The following is a 24,624-nucleotide window of genomic DNA, read 5'->3' as shown; positions in this document are numbered from 1 at the left end:
TTTATCAGCCAATACCGTTGTTTTGTATCCCGCTTTTAAAAAAATAAAATTGTTTGAAATATTTAAGTATTTGGTTTTTAAAAGTTTGTTAAATGGATAATAGAAAAGAACGACTAAGATTTTCAACAAAAGATGACTTGTGTTTATTACGCCAAGTCATATGTTTAAATCCATATAATGACATTAAGAGGACGTGATACCCGCATGTGTTGTCTCTGTCTTACAAGTGCATTATATAGTAAATTTTACGTTCAGCAGAACACGTGTAGCTCCGTTTGCTTAAAAATTAGAGTGAATTGACCTCTTAAAAATTTAAAGGTATGATTGTTATCTAGTCAACCTCATATGCTTTTTAATATATTTAAATTTTAAAGGAAGTTATGAGTATTTTAAGATGCACAAAAAATTCACAATTTTAAAATACTCATAAAACTCGCTTTAAGTTTGATATAAAATAAAAAGCATATGAGGTTGTCTAGATAATAATCTTACCTTTAAATCTTATAAGAGGTCAGTTCACTCTAATTTTTAATTTAACGGAGCTACACGTGTTCTGCTGAGCGAAAAATGTACCATGTTACGCATTTGTAAGACGGAGACAACACATGCGGGTATCACGTCCTCTTAACCAGTGGGAAATTATTAAAGATGCACTAGTCTCTACATCCAATAAAAATTTTTCTATTCGATCAGTTAAAGAGCATGTTGATCATCTGCTGAAAATATTTAATAAAGAAGATCGAGCCAATTTAAAAAAGTAACTTCATTCACATTCACATTGATAGGTATTATCCGACCAATGAAAAATATCTATTTAATTAAACAATTAATTAAAAACATTTTAAACACTTGACAAATATCTAGTTAAAATGTTTAAAATTATCAAGTACAAAACCATTGTTATAATTTATAAGTCTTTGGCGTATTTACAGAGGCTGATGCTTTCAGTAGACAAGCCCCCGTGGTTTTCTTTGCTGTTAAAAAAAAAATAATAAAATCTTTTTTTAATAAATGACTACAATATTTATCAATATTATTATGATTATCTTCAAATCTATAAGAAAATACACTGTACAGTGTACAATGTACATTGTATATTTATATGAAATACTGTATTTTTGAACAAGGTTTTATAATATAATAGATCTGGGACTGAATAGGAATATGGGGAAAAATGTCAGTTACTGCAAGAAATTAGTGATATATATAGGGATTTTAATAAAAAGCAAGTTAAAAATATAAAAAGTAAGAAAGATAAAAATGAAGGGTATACAGGGTGATCCATTTAAGTGTGTACACTAATTATCTCGAAAAGTATTAACTTTTTTTGAATTTTTTTTTTTTTAAACTTCTAGGTTTATGTTTTTCTAAAACCGTATAATATTTTAATTTTTTTCACCCTTATATTTATTAGTGAAACCACTATCAACTTTTGATTTTCAAATGGTAACATATAATAAAAATATCATGAATTAATAATCCCATTTTTATTGTGAATTTACGCGTTAACATTTTTATTTTTCAATGATTCGTTTGCGAGATACAGCTCCTCAAAGTATTGGTGGTTGAAAGTCGGTACCGCTGGAAAATTTTAATTTGTAAAGCCCAGAAGCTATAACTGATAAATTCGATACCGTTCGAACTAACTACCTAAGGTACCTAACATTAAACATATTGATAATTGTTGTGCTTTGAACCTCATTAATTGAATGTCGAGCTATTAGTACTATTACACCTTTATGCTAATTTAACCATTAAAGCTACGTTTTGTTGACCTTGACTGTCGCACCAAATCCCCTCCATAATCAATATTACCATAGAACAATAATAATCGTATTACAATTTACAATTACCGATATTTGGCGATACCTTTATCATTATTTATAATTATCTATGATGACCAAGGTGTATTGATAAGGTGTCGTCACTCTGGACCCCTATACGTATACACTCTTGATTGAAAATATTACCACAGTTCTATAGTCACCAGAGCGCGCTTCCTGTCCTATGAAGGCCTATGTATTCATACTTTTAAATGCAAAATGTCTTAAAAATTACGAATTATAATGCTATTTTTTTTTAAATTGAAGTTTAGTATTTACTACAACAATGAATCATAATAAGTTTTTTTTTATTGAGTTGGCATAATAAATTGGAGCCTGTAATTATACATTAAATTTGCATTTTAATCATTTGCAATATTTTTTATCGAGTAGACATCAACTATAAAATATGATGTATAATTTAGTCACTTATTCTTTGGATATTTGCATCCTTCTTAAAATCTTTAAATTAAATTAAATCTATTATGATTCTGCTCCTAATTTTAATAGTAGTCTGGTATAGTGAAGTATTACTTTCTAGTGCTCATAAAAAACTCTAAAAACATGTTTAAAATATTTTGCATATTTTATTATATGATTAGGTATATTATTATTATTTATATTTTAATATTATTCAATAATAGTTATCTTATAAACATCAAACTAATTTTGAAAAATTGTTTAGTTTTTTTGGTGGTTTCTTGTTTTTAACAACTTGCTCATTTTTTCTTTTGCAAGTGAATATCATTCTTGACATATTGCATTATGATATATTTGGTTAATATTTGACTGTGTAATGAGCAACCAACCTTTTTCAAAAATTTTGTCTGTATAATATATTTCTTTAATAACTACAAATTATGTTTGAAAAATAAACAGTGAAAAATGAATAAGAAGTTTTTAAATTAAAATGCAACATTACAAACATGATCTTTTACCGGGACATCTAGTTATATACATATTATTGTATATACATATTTAGATATTTTACAATATAATCTAGTACAGTGCTTCTCAAATTGTTTTGTCATGAGGCTCCCTAAATTTAATGTAAAACTGTCAAGGCCCTCTTAATCAAAATTATATATTGTTTTTTCTAAATTAGGTATATACCAAAATTACATGTACTATTTCACACAGATAAATTATTAAAATGTATAGTAAATTAATGTTTTAATATACTTTTGAAAAATATTAATAATAGTATTAAAATTTAAGTATTTAAACTTTTTCCATAAACGCTTAAAGTCTAAAGAAAATAAGCACTGATCTAGGATGACCATATAAATCTATCAACCATTTAGCATAAGGATATGTTTCTATCCCCAAGATATCGGTTAATAATTTATAATAATATATAGGTGATAGCATTGATTTTATAATATACTATAAAAACTATGAATATATTATAAAATCAATGGTGATAGGTACAACTGAGTAATAAATGCTTATAAAAAGGTATTCAAAATATATGCATTTTGGTAACACATAGGTAATATGAATACTAGTATTAACCTCAATATCAACAAATAATGAATTGTATTTAAAAATCAATATATTAATTAATAATTAATAATTATTATTTGTTCATTGTAACACTTTGAAAGCATTATGTATGATAATTTAGTGAATTAACTCTCACATTTTTCATATATTTTTTTTGTAATAGGAAATTTAAAAATGACAATATTTAATAATATTAATAATTGTATTTGATAAAAAGAAAGTATTTAAATACAAATAATTTAGAACATAGAAGTCATTATGCAATGTAAAATTTTAAATTTTATTTCTTAAATCATAATATATTTTCAATTTTCTATGGCTTTGGTATACAAAAGTGTTCGTTTATCGGCCTCTTTAGGACATACAGCGCTCCCGGTGGTGACGACTATCTGTAGTATAGTTTTCAATCAAGTTATCAAACAAGTAACGACACCTTATCAATACACCTTGATGATGACCACGATTTAAGATATACAGGTTGAATATCGACCTATAACGAATAGTGCTTTATGATGACTGGGTCACCAACTATCTGAAACAGCTGAGAGCCCAGAATCACTAGCGCTCGTAGTGGTTTAAATATGTTAATATCATTACCTTAATCACAGTTTCGCGTACTAAGCCCCGGGTAAAATTTACCGCGTTTTTTTGCATTTCTTTCATGATATTTTAACATGAATTAAAATATAATATTTCATTATTATATAGTTATATTATACTAATTAATTCATGGCAATATGAATTGTGAGATATGTTAAATCCTGATTCTATTCTACATAAATTATGGTACATTCATAAGGCATAAACATTATTAATTTTGTTAATAAATGTTATTTAAAAGTCTAGCTTTTTAAAATATCTACTTACAAAATGGTTAAGATGTGTTGTGTTCCTTATTGTAACGAGATTAATAAAAGCAAATTTAGTATTCCAAAAAACAATGAGTTAAAAAGTTTATGGGAAAAATCTTTGAATTTAAAATTAAAACCAACTTCGAAAGTTTGCGAGAAACATTTTGATCTAAATGACATTATAAAAACATGGGAATCTGGGAAAGGATTCAGCAAGTATACGGTAAGCTATACAATTATTGATAAATTTAACATACATAAATAAATAAGTTTATGATTATTTCTGAAATTTGTTTAAAGATATGTTTGAAAATACCAAAACTTAGACCTGGTGCTATTCCTAAACTTAATGTGGTAAATGAAACTATTAATGAGGCTTCACAAAATGCAGTTTTAGATATTTCTCCGCCTAAAAAGAAAAAGGTGAATTTACATTAAAATTATATATATATAATGTTATATAATATGACATATAGTATTGTATACTATAAAACAATTACAATATTACATTGTTAGTTTGTTACCATGTAGGTACATTGTACATATATTTATTTTAAACTGTATTGGATATAGCACCAAATTAATAATTATGCATATTTTTAAGATTCATGATGAAAATAGTATGACGTATAATGTATTGAATGACCATTCTTATTGTACCATGAATGATATTAAGTTGTACATTTATTAACAGTATTTACCATTATTATGTTTATGTATTTATATTGTATTGTATTTGTATAGGTACTTTATATAAAATAATATATTATTACTTTACTTTAATTTATTGAAAATGGAAATTTTATTGTAATATTGAAATTTGTATTTGTATTTGTAAATAAATTGTACTCTCTAATAAAATAGTAGGGATCCGGTTAATTGTTGTATTGAGTTTTACCACGATTAAGGTATATCTTAAATCGTGGTTTTACGCGGGCCGGGTCCCGGGTCCGTAATAAAAGAGTAAAAGACAAGGTAATTATAATACATATTATAATTACCTTGGTAAAAGACATTAACAGTAACCAGCAACCACTTGCCACAGTTATCTGCTAAGATATATTACAAGAGTACAACTGATAGTGCGGAATATAAACTATAAACTAATTGTCCACACGGTGCGCTAGTAGTAGAGGGAACAGCTGTTTCAGATAGTTAGTTCACCGGTCAAAATATGAGTGTTTGATACGCAACCTGTATATCTTAAATCGTGATGATGACCCATAGAGTAATTATTATAATTATTATTATTACTCTATGTGATGACCACGGTCTTATGAGATAATAGAATTGATTAAAATATTATAATTGATTAGTTTAGTGTATTCTTATCATTTAGGCCTTATCATTACTTGGTGGTCCAGAATTCGACATTTACCCACAGAATTCCGTTACGGTTGAATTTAATTAATTCAAATTTTAAAAATGCCTACGTTATGTGCAGTGTTTGAGTGTTTAAACAAGACAACCAATAAAAACCTTTCTTTTTATCGTTTTCCCAAAGTCAGGAAAAATGTTGCATCCGATATAAATGCACATTTGTTGGCTCAACGCAAGTCGTGGTTTAATGCACTTCATCGGTCTGATGTAACAGATAAACAACTGGATAACATGAGAATTTGTTCACTTCATTTTAAAATGGGTTTGTGATATTTATTTATGAAAAAGATAATAATAATATGTAATAACAATAAATAAATTTATTGTTTTGTGTAGGTAAACCAGCTCATTACGGTGATATGAAAAACCCTGATTGGACTCCTACCTTAAAAATGGGATACATAAAAAACAGTGGTAGGTATTTTATATTTATTATGACCACTAATGAAATATATCTATTCAATGTCCCAAGCACCGAAATGGTATGGACAATAATTATTAACACAATGTTAGAATTAGAATGCAACCCAAAGTATTAGTAAGCTTTAAAGCACTAAGTTATATATTATATTATACAATTATAGGTAATTTATAATTGATATGAATTATGAAATGATTTTTATTAAAAACTTTTATTATGTGCCTAACATTGCTAACATTCAGATTTAAAAATAAACATAAAATATTTAGGTACCTATTTAAATTCAATATTTTATTTTATATATGAACATAAAATAACAAATGTATAAATTATTCTTATTTTAGAAAAATAACTATTAACCATAAATATTTTACTTATTAAAATGATTTTTCACTAGGTAAAGCTACAACTCCAAATCTACACAGGTATAAACGGGCCGAAAATAGAACATTATTAAAGCCAACAAAATTATTCAAAGAATCACCGAATAACAACCTCAATGATCAGCATATTGAAGATGAGAAAGATGAAGTTATTAATGCTGAAACAGGAGTTTCATGCAATACTGAACTCACAATGGATGATATTTCAGAATTGGAACTTTTGAAAGATAAGTGTGACCAATTACAAAGGGATGTAAATTTTTTTAATTTTTCAGAGAACTCTTTTTTAGTAAGGCCCACAATGTTTACATATTATGCTGGGTTAACAATGGATGTTTTTAAATTAATTTTAGAGTCAATTAAACCAGGGCTAACTGCATCAAATCAGAGACTAACTGAGTTTCAAAAATTATTATTATGTTTAATGAAATTGAGATTAAATTTGCCTTTTAAAGACCTGGGTTTTAGGTTCAATATTACATGTGCAACTGCATCTATGATATTTCGTAAAGTCATCATACTATTAGAGCACATGTTTAAAAGACTAATCTATTGGCCAGATAGGGAAGCTTTAAGAAGTACAATGCCCCAAACATTTTTCAATGTATTTGGGAATTCTGTTGCTGTAATTTTAGACTGTTTTGAAATTACAATAGAGAAACCATCTAACTTGAAAGCTAGGGCACAGACCTGGTCTTCATATAAAAATAAAAACACGGTTAAGTATTTAATTGCAATAACACCTCAAGGTAGTATTTCTTTCATATCTGAAGGTTGGGGTGGACGAACCAGTGATAAATATATAACTGAAAATAGTAACTTGTTGAATAAATTACTTCCAGGTGATGTTGTATTAGCTGATCGAGGATTCACAATAAGTGAAAGTGTTGGATTTCACTGTGCAACGTTGAAAACTCCTGGATTTACAAAGGGTCTACCTCAATTACATCCTTGTACTATAGAGGAAACCAGAAAAATTGCTTCTGTACGTATACATGTAGAACGAGTAATTGGTTTAACTCGTTCTAAGTTTAAAATCCTCAATGGTCCTGTTCAAATTACTACCCTGAAAATCCAAGATGATAAAACATGTCTTTTGGATTCTATTGTAACTGTTTGTTGTATTTTAACAAATATGTGCAATTCAGTTGTACCTTTAACTTAAAATAAGTAATAATAAACAGTAATATTAAAATATATTGTGTAGTTTTATACTTAAGACATATTATAAACAAAAAAATTAGAACTTACTTTTTTTATATTTAAATAATTAGTTACCATAAAATAATGGTATAATAATAATAATGTTTACTGACACAATGCACATTTCCAAGTTTTTGTTGAAGGCTGACGTTTTATTCCTAAACAGCTATAATGGTACCAAAGATTTGGACACCCTTCTTTTGTACACATTATCATTTTACCTCCTGTATTTTTTTTACAGATACAATTTTTATATGTAAGAGTCTCATAATTTGTTTCTGTAGGTTTTATTTCAGTGTTTGAAAAATATCTTCTTAATAATTCTGGAAGAATGGATTCATAAAAAAACCATTTAGATTTATTTAATATTTCATCTTGTATATCAGGGTCGATGTTGATACGTTCTATATAGCATTCATTTGGTGAATAAACTACAAAATCACCATACTGAGTGCCACACAATAATATTTGAGTTTGAAGCTGATAGTAATATTGATGGTTTTTACTTAGATGACCATTAACTAAATAAGACATACTTCTTGTTTCACCACCTTCACTTAGGGTATGTGGACACTTTATTTCTAAACATCCTTTTCCACAGCAATCACAATTTATCATACCGTCGGGGCTGGCTCCAAGATATGGCAAACTTGGATTTATAACTAAACCTGAGTTATTCATAGAAAAATTTATATGGTGATTTTTAATTTTTTCCATGTATGAAGCTTTTGCTTCTTCTTCATGATTAATCCCCCATTCAGTAGCTATACTTTTAAATGTGTTTTTTAATGGATAACATATTGATTTTATGAGAGATTTATTTGAATAGGATGATTTTACTGAACAGACGTCTTTTACCCTAGATGCAGTTATACGACCAGTCCTGTATAAAAACCAATTATGAGTTTTAGCCTGCATTTTTGTAGAAATTTCTATAGAAGAACAGTCTTCTAAAGTTAATGAAAAGTCGAGTTTAGAACCTACACATACTAATTCTTCCAAGTTTAATATAGAATATTTATCGTTATAAAGATTTGCAAGGCTTTTTGGAAACTCATTATTAACAAACTTTAAATTGTATGGCTCTACAACTCTTAGTATAGCAGCATTACTATTTACTTTTTCAAGGTTTGATAGAAAATTTTTAAATTCTTGTGGATCATTTAAAGTTGTTTTCAATTTTTTTGTAAAATCAGACTTAGACTTGGCCTTTTTCTTTGGGTTTTGAGGAAGCATAGATTTGGGACAGTCAAAGTTAATTTCGCTTATCCTTTTGGGATCAGCATGTTGATTGGATGGAATTACCCAGTAAGCTGAAACATCTGTCACTGACTTGCTATTCTCAGATTTCTTTAGATACACAAATTGTAAATAAAAAAGCAGTGCCCCAACATGTGAACAACATTCACCTAAGCCAGCCATACAAGTGCAATGTGCACCCCAAACACTTCCACAACTCTTCAGCACAAGCCAAGGCAAAAGCTTTGCATCATTCATTCTTTGAGAATGAGCAACCTATAAGCACAGGATGAGAAGAACAATTTTTAATGTAAGCAGTAAGCTGTAGTAAATCTATGTAAAAAAATCAGTTTCAAAGCAAGTAGTAAAATACTGATTTGTATTAATTTTAAACAGATTAAATATATACATTTTTTTTTTTTTGCAAGATCAAATTTCTTTATGATTTTTGTTATTATGGTTAATTTTAGATTTTCATTGTAGAGGAAAAATATTGAGTAGTGCTAATGGGTTTTATTATGATGAAGTATAAAATGAAGGAATTCGAAAATGAATTGGCAACATTAATTAGTGTAGTTGATATACTGTCAAAAAAAAAAATGTAAATGATGTAAACCTAATTATGTTAGAATGGAACATGAGTTTAAATTAATAAACTTACTTACCTCAGCAACTACAAGAACATAATCATTTAAAGCAAGCCATTTAGCATTAAAAACCCAACCAGACACAAAAAAGTTGTAAGCATCCAAACTTTTATATGCTTTAAACTGTTCTAAAGTATAAAAACTTTTGGTTAAAACTAAATAATTGAAAATGTCAGGGTAAGTGATTGGTGGTAAAATCTCCGAGTCAGTTGTCCAGATGATACTTGAGTCCTTCATTAAAAAATAGGGATCTCTTGGACCTAAAACTTCAATTTTGTCCAAATATCTACGCTTTACATCACCCGTCAGACTCCTAGCATGATTACTTAAATAATCAGACATTATAAGATATGTACAATGTTACAAAATTAACCAACTATTTGAACCTAAATATGCTATAAAAGTTTAAACTGTTAAAAGTTAATAAATACAATTTTTTCAAAGAAATTTAAGTAAATTTAACTAATTGGCATTAAAAACAATCAAAGTTGGACCACCAATTGATGATAAGAATGTTATCAGACTAAAAACTAACCTAAAACAAAATGATCAATATCATATTAATTAATTAATGATAATAGTAAAGAAAAATCAATACTGATTACTGATAAAAAACTTTAAAACTTGTGAAATAAAATACTAAACCATGTGGCCATGCAGCATAGCACTATTACTTTAATAGTTAAATATGTATAGTTAGTTTATGTTGTAAACCGTTATAAGTAGACAGACAGTTTAAATTTCTTTAAAAGCATAATATACCTAACAAAATAGTTGTTGAATCAATAAGTTTGTCAAAAATATTCCATTGAACTTAAAATTACATTATACCTAAGTCCTAATTTGGGATATATTTATGTATTTTATTTGATATTTCAATCAAAAATATACCTATGTATTTAAGTTTATATTATGAAGTGTGATGTAAATTTGATAATACATGAATAGTGAATACCAACCACTTGGAAAGCACAACCAATTGTTATATTCTGTGGCACAACATTTGTACCTACATTCAGTTTATTGGTAAGTTTTCTTAAAATGTATATGTAGAAAAATTGTTATGATTAATACATTAATTTGTACATATATTACCATACATTATTATGACGTCTTAACAGTTTTTATTTAAATTTTATTTTCAGTTAAATCAGTTTTGTTCATTCAGTTACACCACCAATAAATGTTATTCAAAGTTTGATAACACAAAATTTGTTATACTCTTAAAATTATTGGCTGACACCAATACACCATAGCACAAACCTAATACAACTTCATATATATTATATTATTCATTTACTTATTACCATCTACTTGGACACAACAAGATGGTTGCCTATCTACATCATACATACTTAAAAATATAATGTTCTCTGTTCAGAAGTACTTATAAGTTGCATATATTCAAATTTTACATTCTGGCATAGTAATTATTACTAAGAACAGTAAGAACTAAGTTGATCTGTATTTACTACAAATATACTTGGCCAAATGATTTGGAGATGGATATTGAAATCAGAAAATTTTCTATCGTCCATTACATTTTCCAAACAAGAACAATAACAAATAAAAATGTTGTTTCCCATATACTATTTTAATAGTTGGGAGGGACTACAAAATGAATTAAGTATGTAAACATATTTTTTTACCGTTAAATAATTTGGTTATATTTATCCTTTTTAAATTTATTAGATAGTAAATACTCAACTACTCAAGTTAATTTCAAAGAAGATTAAAAATCAAGTCTGACAAACTGCATTCCAGAAAAAAACTTAATCCCAATAATATAGTAAACTAAAAATATGTTAAATGAAAATAGTACTTGCTAATGTTTTTTTTTTTTTAATTTTAACAAATATTATACAATTAAGTTAATTTAGCTAACAACATCAATCAATCATTGATACTTAAATGGGTGGTAAAATATGTTTTTAGAAAATTAAAAAAAAAATCATAAATTACTCACCTTCATTAATATACATGGTATTATTAAATATTTTATTTAAATAACTACTTTGTATAATATTAGGTAGGTATGTCTTAATCCTAATATTTATGTATCATAAAAATATTTGTATTTAAAATTATATTGTTTTAGTGTTTTGCAACTGAATAGTTCTTCTGTTTGATTGGTGTTGTTAGCTATTTATTACCACCTACGAAATCTAAGTTAAAATATTATTAGTCCCATTTTTAAATTTTACTGTATTTTTTTAAGTTAGGGGTTAAGTTGAGTTTGTTTCAATTTTTTTGAATACATGTTATGATCTTAACTCATATTTTGCATTACTGCATAGCGAATATTTTAATCTAACTGTATCATTTAATTTGGAATAGATTTATCATAGTCCTGGGCTTTTAAATATTATGGTAACATTTTTGAAGGGTGTTTATCTAGCAGGTGCTCCATCAAATTTTATAAATGTGCATTTCTTTCATAGTAGTAATTGTAAAGTCGATCAAGTGCGCTTCTACTCCTTTATTATTTGCCTATTAATTATTATAGTTATTACTTATTACATACTTCTCAATTTAAGCCGAAAACTATAATGTATTACTATTATGATAATGTAGGTACGTGCCGTACTCCTGATTTTGATAATAATAGAAATATAATTTTCATATAGTAGCACTAATCAATGGCGGTAAACTGTGTATTTTTGAATGAATTCTTATTTGATTTGATAATCCTAAATAAAAAAATATCTTAATAATTAATGGTAAAATATATTTTAAACCTAATAGGTATGTACAATGTACATATTATACATATTATTATTATAGGTACCTAAATCTTGTAGTGGATCACTTCTATTAAATTGGTAGATCACCTGCTACACAAATGCCTTTTATAGTGGTTCATAATAATAGAAATATAAAATGGGGTGATTTCAGTCACGACATATTGAAATAGCTAAGTTGTTTTTGACATATTACCTTATTGTTTGTAACAATATTCATAATTATTGTATTGTTAAAAAAACATAATATTATATAAATTTAAATTTGAAATATTTAACTATCCATAGTCTTTCACTATTAAATTATTTTAAATTATTTAAGTGGTTCACAATATTATAAATATAAAATGGGGTAATATGTGGAATTTGCAATTTTGAATTAAGTTGTTTTTAATTAAATAATATAGATAATTGAAAAAAAGTTGTACAATTAGTATGCATTTAAAATTACAATATGCTAGATGTTTACTTATAGGTTAGGCACCATATAATATGTATATTTAAAATTATGATTATTAACTTGCTATAATTAATTCAAAACTAATGTGAAATAGTTTTGAATGGTAATTAAAAAAAAAAAAATAACCTATTAGAAGGTAAATCATAAAAACAAGACCTACAAGTTTAGTAAAGTTTTAAATTAATATTGTATTGAAAAAATATTGGCAATAAAACATTGTTAAATTGTGAAAATAACATTTTAAATATGGCTCTAATCACCTCATTTTATATAGATTTAGTTACATTTTTAAACTTTTGTCAGTTGTATCATAGGGGTGTGCTGAATATGCTTTAATTTAAACAAATAATAAGGTATATAAAACAATTTCTTAGGTAGCTTTGTATGCGCCTCTGAAGAGATTTTACAAATGGGTAATGAGCCTCGTCAATTTATCATAAACCATCTGAAATTAATGTCAGCATACACCTGTATTATATTGTATGATTAAAAAAAATTGTATCATTTACTATGTAATTTTTTATTAGTCGCTTACTATGTTTTAAAGCTATTAAGTATATTTGTACATATTGATATATCGTTTAAACCACAAAATCAATTTAAAAATTATTGTGTTCAAATTTTGTACTGGACAGTATTATAAGACATTAAACTCAATAATTTATTTTCATAAGATATTGGTGTTTATTATACCTGGTATATTTGTTTAGTATTTATATGTGTGTATACTGTATTGTAAACTTTAAGGTGTACCATCCCCATTGATTTTTATTATACTATTTTTTTTTGTAATTGATTTTTTTTTGACAATTTAAAAAAATAGGTATATATTATTCTAAAGATATACTAAAATGTTATTATAGTGGGTTATAGTTTATTTAAAACAAAATCATGAATAATTGTAATAACTAGTTTTTCCGATTATTCAAGTTTAGTCTTATTATTATAAGTTATCTAACCGACCTCATAATTACAGTACCTATACTACGAAAACACTTACCAATATGCCTACAGATTTAGTGTATACTAAAGAGTAATGAGTAATATTTATACCATATACTTAAAAATAATAATCATAAATCAACTAACAAACATGAAAGAATTAAAAAATAAAATTACATTTTCAAATACAACCAATATTTTTGTTATTATAACCAATTTAACTGAAAAAATAGGCAACAGTAAGTTAATTAAAGACCAAGATATACCTTCAATTAGAAAAGAATTCAAGCTTTCAAGATGTTTCTATTATTGTTTATATGATGTATCCTTAGATGAAACATGTATAGTGTACACCAAGTCAGTAGATATACAAAATATACGTTATTGTATATTACTTCACAAGTTTTAAAGTTTTTTTTATCAGTAATCAGTATTGATTTTTCTTTACTATTATCATTAATTAATTAATATGATATTATAATATTTTAATCAATTCTATTATCTCATAAGACCGTGGTCATCACATAGGTCATAGAGTAATAATAATAATTATAATAATTACTCTATGGGTCATCATCAAGGTGTATTGATAAGGTGTCGTTACTTGTTTGATAACTTGATTGAAAACCAAGGTGGATTTATAAGGTGAACAAACTAACACCCTCCCGCCTATGTGGAGGGGTACGTATTTTTCACTACACATAAGACCGGCCCGCTAGGGTGCGCTGTTGCTAGTAGGTGTCCGACTTTTATCATTTATGATCGGCTGATCGGCACTCGGCTATCGGGCATCGGCAATTTTCACTGCACTTGTAATGTTTTATATTGTCATTTGTCAATAGTATTTAGTATCAAATTTGAAAATAATTCATATTTTGATACCTATAATATTATATTCTGCTATAAAAAACGTTTGTACCGCAATTGTAATGAGTAAAAACAATAAATGTTTTGTACCTGGCTGTGATGTGGGAAATCAAAAACATAGGAAGGACCATATAGCTAACACTCCTAATGTGAAGTATCCATCGCTGTTTACAACCCCAAAAAATGAAGTATTTAGTTATTGTCCTTATGTCTTTATTTTCATAAAGTAGGTAGGTATAGTAGTAAACTTAACCTGTTAATTTGAATGAATAGGATTTATTTGGTAAATGGATCAAGGTTATTCCAAGAGCAGATCGTCCATTAAATCAGACTGATAGAGTCTGTGAACTTCATTTTTTAGAAAATGATATTATAAAGCATTTTGATGTAACTGGTCCAGATGGGGTAAAATTATTGTTAAAAAGAGACAGACCTACATTAACTTCCACCGCTGTTCCATGCATATTTCCCAATTTACCGCAATATTTTTCTAAAACTACTATTAAACGGAAACTACCAACAGTAAGAAATGTTGTGCAAAAAAAAGTTATAAAAAGGTAAGTAATTATTTATCGTAGAAGTAGGTAGAGGTGAGTATTTAAAATTATTATAATTTATCATTTAATTGTTTATATATTAATAAACAGGGTTGTAAAAAAAACTTTTAATATGTATTTGGATACAAAAAAGTAATACTATTGATTTATTTTAATATAGTTGATAGTGTTAGTTCTCAGAGATAATGTGAACCTCATTACAAATTTATGTCACCAGGTTGCAGATGGACAACAGTGGTATAAGGGTTTTCTATACTAAATAATAAAAACTGTAAAGTAAAAACCAAGGTAAATATTACCTTGGTAAAAACTAATGCCGGATTGCATGAAAAAACACTAATCATTTATTGAATCAATAATGTTCTAATGGTCCCTTAAACTTGATTTAGTATCCTTTTATTGGCCTATTTAATTAATCAACTTTTCATGTAACTCGGCATAAAAGTAATTTAACTAATTATCAAAGGCATTAAAATTTTATAATTAATTACATTTTTGCAAAATACTCAAATAAAGTCATAAAATATAAACAGGCAATATTTAAATATTTAACAACTCTGTTAATTAATATTATTGGTATAATACACAGTTACAGATTAAACAAATGTGTATAATATTAATTATTTCCATTATATTTAAATAAAATATAGTTAGATTCCATTAAATACTGCTGTTTTTTTAATTCAACTTTCAAGGTAATGTATATATTTTTTTTTATGTTTTGAAGAGTGTATGATGCATGTAATAAGAATTTGGTATTGCTTTCGCCTGAAAATCGTATGCAAAGTAATGTATAAAATAACTGTTGGCCAACTAATTAACCACTATTGCTTCGCTTGTAAAATTTCCAAATATTTTTCAAATATAAACTACCTATAGGTACTCTGTTGCAAGATAAGTCTTTACCGCTTATAAAAACTGTATTGCTTGACGATTCTTCACTGCTTTTGCCTAATAATTCCAATAAAAGTATAGGTTGTGAGATTAATAATGATGCAAAGAAAGTAAAATTATCAGACACAATGTGCGGAATGCAAAGTAATGTATAAAATAATTAATAAATAACCACTATTGCTTCGCTTTTAAAATGTCTAAATATTTTGTATATATTATACTATTTGAAGGTACTCTGTTACAAAAAAATTCTTTACCGCTTGTAGAAACTGTGTTGCATGACGATTCTTCACTGCTTTTGCCTAATAATTCCCATACAAGTATAGGTTATGACATAAATGATGATGCAAAGGATGTACAATTACCAGGCACAATGTGGGGCATGCATTATGATATTAAACAAATTATATATTCTCATATTGAAAATTTATGTAATGATAAAATTGTACGGTTTACCTCAACCATTCCTCAGGTAAATAAATGTATTATTGGTCTAATAATTTATTCATTATATTTATATAGGTATGTATATATAATAGTACCTTACAGGCTTGTAATAATGTATATTGTATATTATAGGTATTTTTATTGGGTAAGGCTATTCAAATAGGTAGAGAAGTAACTAACAGGAAAGATGTTGAACAGTTACTAATTGAAGTTGATCAGTTGAGTACTTGTCCAGGTTTTAAATATGAAAATAATATACAGAGGTCATCTAAATGTATGAGTTATATAAAGGGAAAACAGATAACATGTAATAACTGTCGTATTCTGAAAAGCAATTGTAATAAAAGGTCGCCAAAGAAAACATTAAAACAGAGAAACACTATGAAAAGAACTCGAAATCTAATTAAAAAAGTAATATTTTATTTTTTGCATTGTTTTATTGATATTGTTAAATAAAAAATTGTTTAGAGTTGTTATTTTTCAGTAAACATAGGTACTTGTTACCACTCAAAAGTATTAAATATATTTTTATACATTATATTTACAAAAAGTTAAGTATTAGAAACCATTCTAAAAGTTGAAATTCAAGTACTTTTCTACTATTTTTCATGTCTACAGACACAAATAATTATAATAAAAAAAAATCCACATCATTGTAAAACCAATACATTCATCTGTTTAGAACCATAAATATATAATAATATATTTATTATTTAATATATTTGTTTAGCTAAAATGCAAAAAATACCATTATAATAATATTTAATTATTTTTATTATAAGGTAAAGACATTAAAATGCCAAGTTAATAATTTAATGAAAAATTTCAAAAAATGTAATGAAAATGACTTAAACAAATCTATTGAAAATCTTCCTACAACACAACAACACATTGTCAAAGCTTGTTTTAAACAATGTTCAACAAAGTCTCCCTTTGGCATGAGATATTCCAATGATTATATTTATCAATGTATCCTAATGAAAATTAAAGGCCCAGCATTGTATAGGAAAATGCGCAGAGAAAATATTTTGCCATTACCTTCTCATACAACTTTGCAAAATTACATGCAAAATTTAAAACCATCATATGGGTTCCAAGAAAATGTATTCGACATTTTAGAAGAAAAAGTTAAGCAATTAGATGTTAAAGAACAACATGGTAAAAATAATTATTTTAAATTCTTAATTAATTTTATAAATCTATGCTATGCACTAGGACAAGTTTGTTATAATATATTGTATTCCATTTATTTAGGTGCTTTGCTTTTAGATGAAATGGCATTGTCATCAGCCATTTCTTTCAATAAATCAACACTGAAAGTAGATGGACTTGTTGATCTTGGTGTATATACTCCAGAAAAACAATTGAATCAAATGGGTGACCATGCCTTAGTATTCATGTTCCAACCATTTCGAGGCCCGTGGGTCCAATCAATAGGAGCTTTTCTGAGTAAAGGAGCTGCTAACGCCGAAGTGTTACAAAAATTGATCTTAGAGGCTATAATATTGTTGGAAAAAGCTGGTCTACATGTGCATATAGTTGTAACCGATGGTGGAGCTTGGATGGTAACCTTGGAATTGATGAGGATAATGTAGGATGTACTCACCCTGTTGATCAAAATAGAAATCTCTGGTTTGCTTCAGATTTTCCTCACTTAATTAAAACTACATGGTCTCGTGTTTTAAAACAACAAATTTTGGAGGTTAAAGTTGTTTGTGATAAATTGCCATTAACTTATTTTGTTATGTGTTGTGTATTATTAGAATTTTTCAATGAATATTTTTATTTAGACACCAGATGGTACTGTTAATTTAAAATACTGGAAATTGTTAGTGGAATTTGATGAAAAAAATCATATTAAATTATGTTACAAAATAAATAAAAATCACATATACCCTCATCAGTTTCAAAAAATGAATGTAAAAATGGCAATGAATGTAAGATTGTCTATTTTAAATTTATAACATCTGAAATAATTTTTTTGAATTTAAGTTTTTTAGTGGCACAGTGGCGGATGCCTTGGAAGAATTATATAATCGAGGTTTAAAAGATTTTGAAGGATGTTTTCCAACAATTAAATTTATTAGAAAAATGAATTCGTTAATTGATGTAATGAACTCTAGAACTGCACATAGTTGTATAACATCTGAAAAAGAATCACATGGACAAAAGGTTTTAATTTTATAATTTATTGTATTTATTTATATGGTTACAATACCTTGTTAAATTATAATTTCACCATAGATAATAAGGGAATTTTTGGAGTACTTGGTCAGTTGGGAAAAACAAACGGAAAATCAAAATGAGTTTTTGACAATTCAAACATACAAGGGTCTTGTTGTCACGTTAAAGGGTACACTTGAACTTGTTCAATATTTATGTGATAAAGTTGATTATAAATATTTAATGACGAGACGAATTAACCAAGATGCATTGGAGGTAAAAATTATCAATAATTTTTTTGTATTTATATTATTTATTTATAATGTATTAACTTAAGTAAATAATTTTAGCATCACTTTGGAAACGTACGCAATGCATGTGGATCAAATCAACATCCTGATCCATCACATTTTATTCAAGTTTATAGGCATTTGTCGTTTTACTCTTTGGTTAAGCCTCCAAGGGGAAGTAACATTTCTGGTGAAGATATTTTAAACTCTCTTATTCAAATGAAACCTAGTGTAGCACCCTCTGAAAAACTAAAGTTTGAGAACGAATTGGATGAAATGTTGGATTCTGGAAACTTTAGTGAATTTACTGATCACACATATTTTAACCAATCATTTGTAGACAATGATATGTCAAATAATTGTATTGATTCGTCTGCTCTTACTTATTTTGCGGGATATGTTGTTAGACAGGCACGGAAATTTTCAGTCGCAAAGTCTTGTGAAGAGTGTTTTACAACTTTATGTAAATATGATGATTTTGAAGATCATGATCGCTTTACATTACAAAGGAGTCAGGGTCACTTATTTATACCATCTGATATTTTACTTAACTTAGTATACACTTATGAACAAGCAATAGTTAAAATATTGGAGAGAGATAATTTTCAACAATTTATTTTATTTGATGGTAAAATTTTTTTTTTAATTATTATTATTGACTTAGTTACATTATGTTTACAGGGTATTTTAATACAAATAAAATAGTAGTACTTGGTTAGTAAAAATGACAGTGAACAAATGTTATTTTCATTTGGTTTGTATTTTCCATTTTTATATTTTCTTATATAAATCATTTGATTTGGTAAGAAATTTATTTTAATCTATAAATGCTTACTAATGCTACTAATGCTACCTATGCTTACTAATATTAATTTACCATTAATTTTCTTTTCATACTTTCCTTATTAATGAGTTGATTTATTTTTTTAGTTTTGGATGAATTAAAGTTGCAAGGTTATCCCAAAGTTGGCTGCAATGAACATAAATGTCAACTTACTAAACATATAACTAAATTTTACCTGACTACACGAATGATTTTTGCATGTAAACGAAAAAATAAAGATATTGATGCTAAAAAGAATGCAGAAAAGCGATTAAAAAAAATATCTAAACTAATTTAAATTTTAACTTTTACAATCACTACATATTATTCAACAATTTATTTTTAAAACAATGCAATACACTTAAAATATTAAAATATAATATACCTTATTTATTAATTTTAAAATAATGTGTTTTTAATTTTTTTTAAATATTTTTTTTGTCTTTCATCACCTTTTATGACAGTAAAAATGCTTAGATTTTGTTCAACAGTATCTTTTCTAAATGGAAAGTGAATCAAGTTGCCAGTTGATACTTTGTGGGGAGGGGATACAACGATATTAAATCATTGAATTCAAATATCAATAGTCATTGTAGTGGCCCAATTGTAACAGTACAGCAGAGCGACATCCACTTTTTATTTATTTTTTATTTGGAGAGGGTAGAGGCGGCGTAATTATAATATGTTGTCCCGAGGCGCAAATTTTTCAAAATATGCGCCCCTGAATCCTACACACAAACCAATATTTGTAATTGTCAATTGAATATCTTATTTGGAGCTCAACCCGTATTGTGGTAAAATTAAATGAATAACCATTTAATCAGCAAGTTGCCAAGCTAAAAAATGTATAATTTATTAATTTACGTTTGTGAAATAAGTAATAACTAATAACCGATCTCTATATTAAATGTTGTGTAATATACAATAATTAGGACACCAACTGTTTTCAGCGCGCTCTAGTGGTAAAATTAACTGTAGTAAATTATAGTATCACATTTTTCCTATAGTTTGTTCACCTTTAAATCCACCTTGTTGAAAACTATACTACAATTCTGGACCACCAAGTAATGATAAGGCCTAAATGATAAGAATACACTAAACTAATCAATTATAATATTTTAATCAATTCTATTATCTCATAAGACCGTGGTCATCACATAGAGTAATAATAATAATTATAATAATTACTCTATGGGTCATCATCACGATTTAAGATATACTCGTACAGGTTGCGTATCAAACACTCATATTTTGACCGGTGAACTAACTATCTGAAACAGCTGTTCCCTCTACTACTAGCGCACCGTGTGAACAATTAGTTTATAGTTTATATTCCGCACTATCAGTTGTACTCTTGTAATATATCTTAGCAGATAACTGTGGCAAGTGGTTGCTGGTTACTGTTAATGTCTTTTACCAAGGTAATTATAATATGTATTATAATTACCTTGTCTTTTACTCTTTTATTACGGACCCGGGACCCGGCCCGCGTAAAACCACGATTTAAGATATACCTTAATCGTGGTAAAACTCAATACAACAATTAACCGGATCCCTACTATTTTATTAGAGAGTACAATTTATTTACAAATACAAATACAAATTTCAATATTACAATAAAATTTCCATTTTCAATAAATTAAAGTAAAGTAATAATATATTATTTTATATAAAGTACCTATACAAATACAATACAATATAAATACATAAACATAATAATGGTAAATACTGTTAATAAATGTACAACTTAATATCATTCATGGTACAATAAGAATGGTCATTCAATACATTATACGTCATACTATTTTCATCATGAATCTTAAAAATATGCATAATTATTAATTTGGTGCTATATCCAATACAGTTTAAAATAAATATATGTACAATGTACCTACATGGTAACAAACTAACAATGTAATATTGTAATTGTTTTATAGTATACAATACTATATGTCATATTATATAACATTATATATATATAATTTTAATGTAAATTCACCTTTTTCTTTTTAGGCGGAGAAATATCTAAAACTGCATTTTGTGAAGCCTCATTAATAGTTTCATTTACCACATTAAGTTTAGGAATAGCACCAGGTCTAAGTTTTGGTATTTTCAAACATATCTTTAAACAAATTTCAGAAATAATCATAAACTTATTTATTTATGTATGTTAAATTTATCAATAATTGTATAGCTTACCGTATACTTGCTGAATCCTTTCCCAGATTCCCATGTTTTTATAATGTCATTTAGATCAAAATGTTTCTCGCAAACTTTCGAAGTTGGTTTTAATTTTAAATTCAAAGATTTTTCCCATAAACTTTTTAACTCATTGTTTTTTGGAATACTAAATTTGCTTTTATTAATCTCGTTACAATAAGGAACACAACACATCTTAACCATTTTGTAAGTAGATATTTTAAAAAGCTAGACTTTTAAATAACATTTATTAACAAAATTAATAATGTTTATGCCTTATGAATGTACCATAATTTATGTAGAATAGAATCAGGATTTAACATATCTCACAATTCATATTGCCATGAATTAATTAGTATAATATAACTATATAATAATGAAATATTATATTTTAATTCATGTTAAAATATCATGAAAGAAATGCAAAAAAACGCGGTAAATTTTACCCGGGGCTTAGTACGCGAAACTGTGATTAAGGTAATGATATTAACATATTTAAACCACTACGAGCGCTAGTGATTCTGGGCTCTCAGCTGTTTCAGATAGTTGGTGACCCAGTCATCATAAAGCACTATTCGTTATAGGTCGATATTCAACCTGTATATCTTAAATCGTGGTCATCATCAAGGTGTATTGATAAGGTGTCGTTACTTGTTTGATAACTTGATTGAAAACTATACTACAGATAGTCGTCACCACCGGGAGCGCTGTATGTCCTAAAGAGGCCGATAAACGAACACTTTTGTATACCAAAGCCATAGAAAATTGAAAATATATTATGATTTAAGAAATAAAATTTAAAATTTTACATTGCATAATGACTTCTATGTTCTAAATTATTTGTATTTAAATACTTTCTTTTTATCAAATACAATTATTAATATTATTAAATATTGTCATTTTTAAATTTCCTATTACAAAAAAAATATATGAAAAATGTGAGAGTTAATTCACTAAATTATCATACATAATGCTTTCAAAGTGTTACAATGAACAAATAATAATTATTAATTATTAATTAATATATTGATTTTTAAATACAATTCATTATTTGTTGATATTGAGGTTAATACTAGTATTCATATTACCTATGTGTTACCAAAATGCATATATTTTGAATACCTTTTTATAAGCATTTATTACTCAGTTGTACCTATCACCATTGATTTTATAATATATTCATAGTTTTTATAGTATATTATAAAATCAATGCTATCACCTATATATTATTATAAATTATTAACCGATATCTTGGGGATAGAAACATATCCTTATGCTAAATGGTTGATAGATTTATATGGTCATCCTAGATCAGTGCTTATTTTCTTTAGACTTTAAGCGTTTATGGAAAAAGTTTAAATACTTAAATTTTAATACTATTATTAATATTTTTCAAAAGTATATTAAAACATTAATTTACTATACATTTTAATAATTTATCTGTGTGAAATAGTACATGTAATTTTGGTATATACCTAATTTAGAAAAAACAATATATAATTTTGATTAAGAGGGCCTTGACAGTTTTACATTAAATTTAGGGAGCCTCATGACAAAACAATTTGAGAAGCACTGTACTAGATTATATTGTAAAATATCTAAATATGTATATACAATAATATGTATATAACTAGATGTCCCGGTAAAAGATCATGTTTGTAATGTTGCATTTTAATTTAAAAACTTCTTATTCATTTTTCACTGTTTATTTTTCAAACATAATTTGTAGTTATTAAAGAAATATATTATACAGACAAAATTTTTGAAAAAGGTTGGTTGCTCATTACACAGTCAAATATTAACCAAATATATCATAATGCAATATGTCAAGAATGATATTCACTTGCAAAAGAAAAAATGAGCAAGTTGTTAAAAACAAGAAACCACCAAAAAAACTAAACAATTTTTCAAAATTAGTTTGATGTTTATAAGATAACTATTATTGAATAATATTAAAATATAAATAATAATAATATACCTAATCATATAATAAAATATGCAAAATATTTTAAACATGTTTTTAGAGTTTTTTATGAGCACTAGAAAGTAATACTTCACTATACCAGACTACTATTAAAATTAGGAGCAGAATCATAATAGATTTAATTTAATTTAAAGATTTTAAGAAGGATGCAAATATCCAAAGAATAAGTGACTAAATTATACATCATATTTTATAGTTGATGTCTACTCGATAAAAAATATTGCAAATGATTAAAATGCAAATTTAATGTATAATTACAGGCTCCAATTTATTATGCCAACTCAATAAAAAAAAACTTATTATGATTCATTGTTGTAGTAAATACTAAACTTCAATTTAAAAAAAAATAGCATTATAATTCGTAATTTTTAAGACATTTTGCATTTAAAAGTATGAATACATAGGCCTTCATAGGACAGGAAGCGCGCTCTGGTGACTATAGAACTGTGGTAATATTTTCAATCAAGAGTGTATACGTATAGGGGTCCAGAGTGACGACACCTTATCAATACACCTTGGTCATCATAGATAATTATAAATAATGATAAAGGTATCGCCAAATATCGGTAATTGTAAATTGTAATACGATTATTATTGTTCTATGGTAATATTGATTATGGAGGGGATTTGGTGCGACAGTCAAGGTCAACAAAACGTAGCTTTAATGGTTAAATTAGCATAAAGGTGTAATAGTACTAATAGCTCGACATTCAATTAATGAGGTTCAAAGCACAACAATTATCAATATGTTTAATGTTAGGTACCTTAGGTAGTTAGTTCGAACGGTATCGAATTTATCAGTTA

The 24,624-nt window shown here is 26.6% G+C and overlaps 1 protein-coding gene, 1 long non-coding RNA gene and 1 pseudogene across 3 annotated transcripts; 2 read left to right on the top strand and 1 right to left on the bottom strand.

Moving 5' to 3' along the window:
* Positions 1 to 24,624, bottom strand: part of LOC149062665 (uncharacterized) — a 410,648-nt pseudogene that overhangs the window by 143,978 nt on the left and 242,046 nt on the right.
* Positions 5,493 to 9,222, top strand: LOC149062688 (uncharacterized). 2 transcript variants are annotated; one of them, XM_089215193.1, is made up of 4 exons: positions 5,493 to 5,822; positions 5,897 to 5,974; positions 6,379 to 7,349; positions 8,914 to 9,222. In XM_089215193.1, exons 1-4 carry the CDS (start codon positions 5,606 to 5,608, stop codon positions 9,097 to 9,099), a joined length of 1,452 nt encoding a protein of 483 aa, XP_089071319.1. In that variant the 5' UTR covers positions 5,493 to 5,605; the 3' UTR covers positions 9,100 to 9,222. The 2 variants fall into 2 exon arrangements, with proteins under 2 accessions (XP_089071319.1, XP_089071321.1); XM_089215195.1 differs by lacking the exon at positions 8,914 to 9,222 and having other exon boundaries at positions 6,379 to 7,561.
* On the top strand, positions 10,406 to 11,405 carry LOC149062687 (uncharacterized). The gene is made up of 3 exons (XR_016189323.1): positions 10,406 to 10,479; positions 10,599 to 11,080; positions 11,146 to 11,405. It is a non-coding gene; the product is annotated as an uncharacterized LOC149062687 (long non-coding RNA).

This window comes from Diuraphis noxia, unplaced genomic scaffold, assembly GCF_037042655.1.
Source record: "Diuraphis noxia isolate RWA-SAM2 unplaced genomic scaffold, SU_Dnox_SAM2 contig0001, whole genome shotgun sequence".
Lineage (NCBI taxonomy): Eukaryota > Metazoa > Arthropoda > Insecta > Hemiptera > Aphididae > Diuraphis > Diuraphis noxia.
This window is presented reverse-complemented; position numbering and strand designations above follow the sequence as displayed.